The sequence below is a fragment of the Leptodactylus fuscus genome, chromosome 2, assembly GCF_031893055.1.
Source record: "Leptodactylus fuscus isolate aLepFus1 chromosome 2, aLepFus1.hap2, whole genome shotgun sequence".
In the NCBI taxonomy this organism is placed as follows: Eukaryota; Metazoa; Chordata; class Amphibia; order Anura; family Leptodactylidae; genus Leptodactylus; species Leptodactylus fuscus.
The window spans coordinates 258,224,200-258,232,745 of NC_134266.1; the positions used below are offsets into that span (position 1 = coordinate 258,224,200).

The window sequence follows — 8,546 nt, forward strand, 5'->3', positions numbered from 1 at the left end:
TATAGATAGATATATAGATAGATAGATTAGATAGATAGATAATAGATAGATTAGATAGATAGATAGATAGATAGATAGATAGATAGATAGATAGATAGAGAATAGATAGATAGATAGATAGGAGATAGATAGATAGATAGGAGATAGATAGATAGATAGATAGATAGATAGATAGATAGATAAATAGATAGGAGATAGATAGATAGATAGATAGGAGATAGATAGATAGATAGATAGATAGATAGATAGATAGTAGATAGATAGATAGATAGATAGATAGATAGATAGATAGATAGATCTGTATCTGGTATCACTGTAGCCATCACAACAATAAAATGAACACAACATTTATAGAGATGGTGAAATTGAATAATTAAAAATGGTGCAAATGTTTTTTTATTTTGTTATTAACTCAAAAATAGGGTTGAGTGATCGGGATCGAAAAAGATCGGATTCCGATCGGCGATTGAGTATCAGAATCGCGATCGGAATTCCGACCCGATTTTTTCCAGCGGGATTGAGATCGGAGGTTATCTCAAGATCGGCTCAACCCCAAAAGTGACTTTTCCCATAGAAAAAGCATTGATTAGGGTTGAGGATTGGGATCGGAAAAGATCGGATTCCGATCGGCGATCGAGCAAATTTCACGATCGAGATCGGCTGGAAAATGATCGGAAATCGGATTTTAAAATCGATCTTGAAATCTCAAGATCGGCTCAACCCTACTCAAAAACCTTTATTATTATTATTATTATTATTATTATTTTTACGCCTAAACAAACTCATTTACCTCTTAGCAGTATAATATGACTCTGCGCTGAATAAGACGCCCTTATTATTTTGTCTCCATTGGGTAATGCCCAACTAAGGGTTTTCCCAAATGAGTCTTCAGGCTGGAAATCCTCTGCCAAAAAATCGGATCTTGCATGTATTCCCCCAGGGCCCGCCGCTATACACGTGAGTCCTAGTAACCTCAGCCCTGCTAATAGTCTGCCTGACAGAAGTACCTGGAGGGCCTGCGGCTGTGAGTTTCCTGTCATGCACACTGTACGCAGGGATTGTGTAGTATTACTTAACTACAGTTGTGTCACTTTGTTGGAATGGATCCACATTTACCGCAGTAATTAATGTGACTCATGTTTTATGAGACGTCCGGGGGCTATATAAAGGCAGGAGCAAATGTCTGGAGAGTATCCTACTACAACCTGAGCTACAGCAAGATGTACTCTCTCCCTGCCCTGCTCCTGCTGGCCTGGGCTGCACTTTCTGCTGCCTTCCCAGCTACATCCCAAGAAGATCTAGAAGTCACGTATGGAAAAATGGCCCAGGTAAATATGCAGAATGTTACTAGCTGCTAGACGTCTCCGATTCTGTGATATATCTTTAATATTTCTTTACTTCTACTTTCAACTGTACTTTGGAACTCCAATAGTAGGGAGAAAACTTGTAGGTGCTGTAGCTTTCTAGATGTATCAAGATGTTTGTTCTGCATTCTGTATACAAGTATGTGATTGTAACTACATAGTAAGATGTCAATATTCTAGAAATATCCTCTGAGTGTTCTCTATCAGCCTCTAACCATAGCAATCAGGTACGGAGGGCTTCATATGTACTAAATGTCTACGTATGTATGTTCCTTCATCTGTTTATCTTATATTATCTATCTATCTATCTATCTATCTATCTATCTATCTATCTACCTGTCTCCTATCTATCTATTTACCTATCTCCTATCTATCTATTTCCTATCTATCTATCTATCTATCTATCTATCTATCTCCTATCTATCTATCTATCTATCTATCTATCTATCTATCTATCTATCTATCTATCTATCTCCTATCTATCTATCTATCTATCTATCTCCTATCTATCTATCTATCTATCTATCTATCTATCAGTCTCATATCTATCTACCTATTACATATTTCTTTATACATTTATCTACGGCCCATATTTACTAGTGTGCTTCTGAATAGACACTGCTGCACATCTATAGCACAATGTGACACCTCCAGTTTGGGATAAAAAGCCAGATTTATGATCTCGCACCGGCCACTGTGATAAATCTGGCGCATTTTCAGACCAATAACTATCATGACATCAAGGGAAAATAATATTAAAAGAACATACCATATTCCTTCTATAAAGGTCACTGCGTGGAGACTATGCTCCTAAATCCAAAAGTTACTAGAAGACACTGACAAAGCAGATAGGAGTACTAGGTATAAAATGAATTTGTATTAAATATTATTAAAATAGGGAAAGGTGATTACCAACAAAAACAGGAAAAATACGTAATAGCAAATGTAGCAACATGTAACGGGTAGAACAGTAGAGTATCACCTAAATAGGTCAAAATTACTCAGATTATGGGACTTTAGAAGAAGACATAACCTTATACTAGATCTCATACTAAACACTTCCTTGATATTGTAGTAAATACTTTTTATTTTTCTCATCTCTAAGAAATACTTGGAGCGTTTTTATGATCTGAAAACTAATGGACCGGTCGGAAGAAGTAAAACCAACAATCCATTTGTTAAGAAGCTTGAAGAAATGCAAAAGTTCTTTGGTCTGGAAGTGACGGGAAAACTGGACCAGAAGACTGTACAAATGATGGAAAAACCTCGATGTGGCGTTCACGACATCGGTGAATACAACACAGTCGATAAAAGAGCTGCTTGGCAGAAAACCGACATCACTTACAAGTAAGTATTTCCTATATGACTGGGGTGGGTGTGATCCAGTGTTCAATTTCCCTGCAGTGCCACCTCTGGTGAAATGAAGCATTACACAGCTCTCATGGAAATCAATGGGTTGCCCAAGTAATGTATGGACATGCAGAGTCCTCCAAACCAAGAGACACTCTTTGAAGCCACCTGGAAAATAGATGTTATATGTTATCCTGCACTTTACATAGATTTTAGGTCCTCCTAGTATATAGCATATATATATATATATATATATATATATATATATATATATATATATATTGATGATATTAGACAATTGATACTCATATAAATAATTCTCATTTTCTATCCAAGAATTGTGAATTTCACACCGGACATGGCACAAGCTGATGTGGAGTTCTCCATCAAGAGAGCATTCAAAGTCTGGAGCGATGTGACCCCACTGACCTTCACCAGGGTCTACGAAGGAGACTGCGATATTGAAATCCAATTTGTTGAAGGAGGTAACCATGCTCCTCTGTCAGTATGACTGACGATAATCCTTCGTGTTATGGTCCCCAATACTAAATAGCGTCTTCTTCATTTTAGACCATAGTGATAACAGTCCATTTGATGGACCTGATGGAATTTTAGCCCATGCTTTCCAGCCTGGACCAGGTATCGGGGGTGATACTCACTTTGATGATGCTGAAAGGTTCACGAAAAACAGCCAACGTAAGTCATGGGTCTGAATTTATAGAAATGTGTAGGGTTTTTCGGGATTTAACCATTGATGGCTTATCCCTAGGGTCGGCCATCAATGGTTGACTGGTGGGAATGAGCAGGGTGAAGAGACAGCCAAGGCTCAGAAAGTGTGGTGTCCTCTTTATTTTTAACATAGCATCTCATCTATATGGGTGGTTGTGTTTGCTACTGTAGCTTAGCCTGAGTCAAGTGAATGGCAACGCCACCAATATGAACAAGCAGCTATGGAGAGATCACTCCATGGCCTTTCATTCTACTGTTCTTTGGGGTTCCTTCATATGTAAGTTACAGCCATATTTACTCTCATCTTATCATTTCATCCTAGAATACAATTTGTTCCTGGTGGCTGCTCATGAATTTGGACATGCTCTTGGTCTTCACCACTCCACAGACGAAGGAGCCCTAATGTATCCCACTTACCCAATCACTGACCCTTATCTTTTCCAACTTCCTCAAGACGACATTGATGCCATACAGTCTCTCTATGGTAAGGAGGATATCACTGATTCCTCTATACTAGACCAATGCTTTATTCTTCTGGTGTGTTCCTATCGATGATTACTCTATACACATTTTTAGGAAAGTCATCGAATCCTGTTCAGCCAACTGGACCTACCACACCTTCCAAATGTGACCCCAACCTTGCCTTTGATGCTGTGACCACTCTTCGTGGAGAACTGTTCTTCTTTGTAAAAAGGTACATTTTAGTAAAGCCTTCTGGTTTCTTGACATCGTTCTTGACCATGATGGATCACCATTGATGTGACTCTTGACAAGTGTGACCTAGTTACAAAAAATTATACTATAATTGTTGTCTTATAAGACTGTTACTTTTCTTTGTTTTTTAGGTTTGTAATGCGCGTACATCCTCGTGTAGGCGAGTCTGACATGTTGTTTATCCAAGCACTATGGCCATCTCTACCAAATGACGTTGACGCCATCTATGAGAATCCTTACACCGGGGAGAATCTAGTATTTAAAGGTAATAGAAACTTTTATCAGAATATCAGAAGTGGTAAAAGATGAAATTTGATGTGACATTATTTGATCTATAACGTCCATGTTCTATTTTAACTCCAGGAAAAAGATATTGGACTCTTAATGGCTTTGACATGTCCCAAGGATCCAAAAGCATCACCGATCTAGGATTTCCCAAAAATGTTAAAAAAATCGATGCTGCCGTCCACGTTGAAGATCTGGGAAAAACACTCTTCTTTGTAGGCAATAAGTACTACAGGTAAGAATAACCGTCAACATTTATTTCTCAGAACGTGAAGCCGGTTGATCAGGTTCAAGAAAGTCCATCATCTTGACTCCTTTTTGAATGGCCCATTTGTAATATGTAGTCTATATAAATTACAGCAATGGATCTGGTTGGCCAAGAGGCACCAATTAAACATAGGAATCCCAAAGGAGTAGTTGATAATGCACCCCCATATGGAGTGCTATACTCCTACTTAAAGGGCCTGACATCCTTCCCCTAATTCAGCATTAGTAGGATCACAAACGTTGCAATATTATCAAATATTTTGACACTATTTTTACATATAGATTAGTTTATATTCCCATGCGGAAAACAAAAATTTCAGTCTATGGTTATCTGCCAGAACAATTCACACCCTTGTGAACTCTCTCATGCTCAGTAACCTTATTTTTAGATTTTTTTCTTGGCTTCAGAGTAAAACTGGTATAATTTTCCCTTTCAGCTACGATGAAGACAGACAAGCCATGGATGCTGGATATCCAAAGTTTATTGCCAAAAACTTCCCAGGGATGAGGCCAACCATTGACGCTGCGTTTTATTACGGAGGTAAATATAGCTACCAGCGTGGCTTGCCAAATGCTCGGATTTTCTGGACAACTTAGCCAAAAATGTGGATCTCTGTAACAGAAAATGAAGCCCTTTAGACACAGCTTACAGGAGCACAAATTGCGTAAAACTGAAAATTTTTCAGTCCAGCGGAATGGCGTCCATAAGAATGTCATATCACATTGCAACATACAACATCTATTACATATGGGCTGGAGGTGATGTCATTATGGGCGCAACGTCACTGTTGGGAACCATTGGTGGGGACCTGGAAGGGATTCTCAATTTTAAGTATATTACGGTCTTTGCCCTAGTTTTTGGTGGTGGGGGAGTGTTGTGAAACTGGATAGATCTCAGAATCCCCTCAATTCGTATTGTCTCACCCATAGCAATGTGGATCATAACTCATTTACATAAAAATGTGAATATTATTAACCTAGTTTTCATTTTTTCAGGTCTTCTTTACTTCTTCCAAGATAACATCCAGTATGAATACAACGTGCAAAATAAGAGAATCCAGCAAGTCCTCAAAAGTAACAGCTGGCTGGGATGTTAGGAACATATGTTTTGTCTAAAGTTTGTATACTGTAATGTCAGCAGTAAATCCCGTAACTATTCACATGTGACTTATCCAGGGCAGACTTCTCCAACTGTGAAAGCATCCGTGTAGCCCTTATACTGTAATCCGTACATTAGCCATCCAGACGACTAGGTAGCCATATGTAGCAAAGTATTTATATCAGTTCAGAAATGTATTGATTATATATTTTATATAAACATGGTAATAATAAACTAAGTTATTTTATATTTGTGTTCTCTTGGTCATCTTTAAAGAGTTACTCTACTTTCGAAGGCTCCTCTAATAATAAGCTGATCACATAGCGCCCTGCTGCTGGGATCCCCAGTGATCTGCTATACCCTGCGGTTGTAATTGGAAGCCAGAGATCAATTACCCTACAGCGCCGCCACAGGGGAAATAAATCATTACACAGATCTCATTGAAATCAATGGACTGTTGGTTTAACGCATAGAATTGTTGGGTCCTGAAGAGCTGAAGAGCGAGGGATTCTTTGTGTGGCTTCTCTCCACTGCGTCCTTAATAGGGTCTCACCATTTATTCCTCCAAAATTCCCTAATTTCTGAAGCCACTTTAATAATACAGAATTACTTCTTAATCACCTGATTGTAAAATATTACATATAGACCTTGATAAGGTGGCAGCATTGACCAAAACATGGCAGATGAATGGTAATGGTAATAAATGGAAAGTAACGCAACTATGCTGCAGTAATCACATGACTGGAATAACTGGGGACATCACAAGAAAAGAAGGATTTGGGTTCTCTGGTTACCTGTAAGCTAAGCAGCAGTACTCAGTATCAAACAGCAGCTGCAAAAGCAAGTTTGAGAGATGGAAACCTGTGATTCCATGGTGATATTACCCCTCTATATATCCTTTATAAGACCACATCTTCTTTCTGACAGTCAGATTTGTGTACGATTATCCCCTGACCCTGGTCTATAGTCTCTCACTCTGCCAAATCAGTATCCCTGCGCTATGCTGAGGAGGCCCAATAGGCCGAAACAGCGCTGTCCATAGCTGGGAATCTGTTCCTTTTGGAATAGAAATACTAATTTGGCAATTACATCCACATCATGATTAATTAGACTTTATAACTGAGTCATGCATGATGTTAAGGAGGCTGCCCTCTAGAGGATGGCATACAGAGTGCGCTGTTCTCCTAATTACGTCCTGAAGAATAGATTTGCAATAATATAGCCACACAAACATATAAAACAAAACAAGTTGAAGCCTTTTTCGTATTACTGAAGACACAAAACTATATACTCTATGAGGGGCTCAAAAGACAACATAGGACCCGCTCATCACATTCACCCCAGGAAGACACTTATAGACTAAGCCTGACTTCAGACTGAGTTTGGTCCACCTCAGATTCTGGACCAAAAAATGGGTGGCCGCGACTGGATGCCAGTGCAGTGCATTGGCATCCAGTCGTTGCTCTGCGCTCCGGACTAGGCCCAAATGAATAGAAACAAACCACTCGCCAAAAAAGTAAATGACCTGCACCCATTGATTTCAATAGGAGGCGTTTTTTTGGTCAGGATTTTGACACGAAATCCGCGTCAAAATCCTGACCAAAAAACTCCGTCTGAACTCAGCCTCAGTGTCTTTTTTAAGGTACTTGATTCTCCACCATCTTACACCGCCATGTTAAGGATGTAGTTATGGTTAAGTTTTTAGAAACTAATAGTACAGGTGAATATAATAAACTTTATCCTATCAAAGAAATCTGTTTCCTTCTCCACTTATCGGGCTGAGTTACTTTTTAAATAGAAGTCTATGAAGAGGGGAGGAAGAAGAGGCTGCTGACAAGGTGCACAGATAACTGCAGCTGGTAAATTATTATTTATTATGCTTACTTATATAGCGCCATCATATTCCGCAGTGCTTTAAGTTTACAGATATCATCAGTCACTGTCCCATATAGGGCTCACAATTTACATTCCCAGAGGAGTAAACCGGAGTACCCAGAGGAAACCCACATAAACATGGGGAGAACATACAAACTCCTTGCAGGTGTTGCCCTTGGCAGGATTTGAACCCAGGACTCCAGTGCTGCAAGGATAACCACTGAGCCACCATGCTGCCCTTTCTTTTACATTGTGAGTGAGAAACCCCTTTTAAGGTTAGGGTCACATTTGTCATGGTTCTCCAAGGGACCTGAATGACAGAGAGCTGGACTACTAACACAGCAGTTACCCGCGGACACCAGCGGACCCTATAGATCAGGGGTGCCCAATACGTCGATCGCGATCTACCAGTCGATCGTAATGGACATATGGGTCGATCGTGGGATGCAGCCAGGCATCCCCGCTGTCTGCTTCTTTACAGTGCAGGCTGAGAGTTATCTACGGACACTGGCAGGCGGGGGCTGCCGCAGCTCCAGCCTGCCAGTGTCCAGAGATAACTCTCAGCCTGCGCTGTGAACAAGAAGACAGCGGGGATGCCTGGGTGGCCACCTCTCACGATCTGCTCGGCCATACCCACATGCACAGCCCCGCCCACAGACACGCCCCGCCTACAGGACCATCCTGGCCCCGCCCACAGGACCACCCCCACCCCGCCCACAAGAAGTGGGTAGGCGATCTTAGGGCTTGGTCATTTAAAGAAGTAGCTCACATGCTGACAAAGTGTGAGCACCCCTGCTATAGACTGTAATGGAGTCCTCCAGGTGCCTGCTGGGTATCTGCTGTTTTTCTAGTGAATCTGATTT

General features: G+C 40.3%; 1 protein-coding gene across 1 annotated transcript; it reads left to right on the top strand.

Moving 5' to 3' along the window:
• Positions 1 to 1,209: 1,209 nt before the first annotated feature.
• On the top strand, positions 1,210 to 6,053 carry LOC142195986 (matrix metalloproteinase-18-like). Its single transcript, XM_075266134.1, has 10 exons — positions 1,210 to 1,328; positions 2,470 to 2,711; positions 3,051 to 3,199; positions 3,285 to 3,410; positions 3,766 to 3,927; positions 4,020 to 4,137; positions 4,289 to 4,422; positions 4,521 to 4,677; positions 5,147 to 5,250; positions 5,706 to 6,053. Exons 1-10 carry the CDS (start codon positions 1,221 to 1,223, stop codon positions 5,804 to 5,806), a joined length of 1,401 nt encoding a protein of 466 aa, XP_075122235.1. The 5' UTR covers positions 1,210 to 1,220; the 3' UTR covers positions 5,807 to 6,053.
• The last annotated feature ends 2,493 nt before the right edge of the window (positions 6,054 to 8,546 follow it).

Excerpts from the sequence above, each read along its gene's own strand:
- LOC142195986 (XM_075266134.1), top strand. The coding sequence starts at position 1,221 with ATGTACTCTCTCCCTGCCCTGCTCCTGCTGGCCTGGGCTGCACTTTCT. Across the intron at positions 4,423-4,520 it reads GGAGAATCTAGTATTTAAAG|GAAAAAGATATTGGACTCTT; the intron begins GTAATAGAAACT and ends TTTTAACTCCAG. Across the intron at positions 4,678-5,146 it reads GTAGGCAATAAGTACTACAG|CTACGATGAAGACAGACAAG; the intron begins GTAAGAATAACC and ends TTTCCCTTTCAG.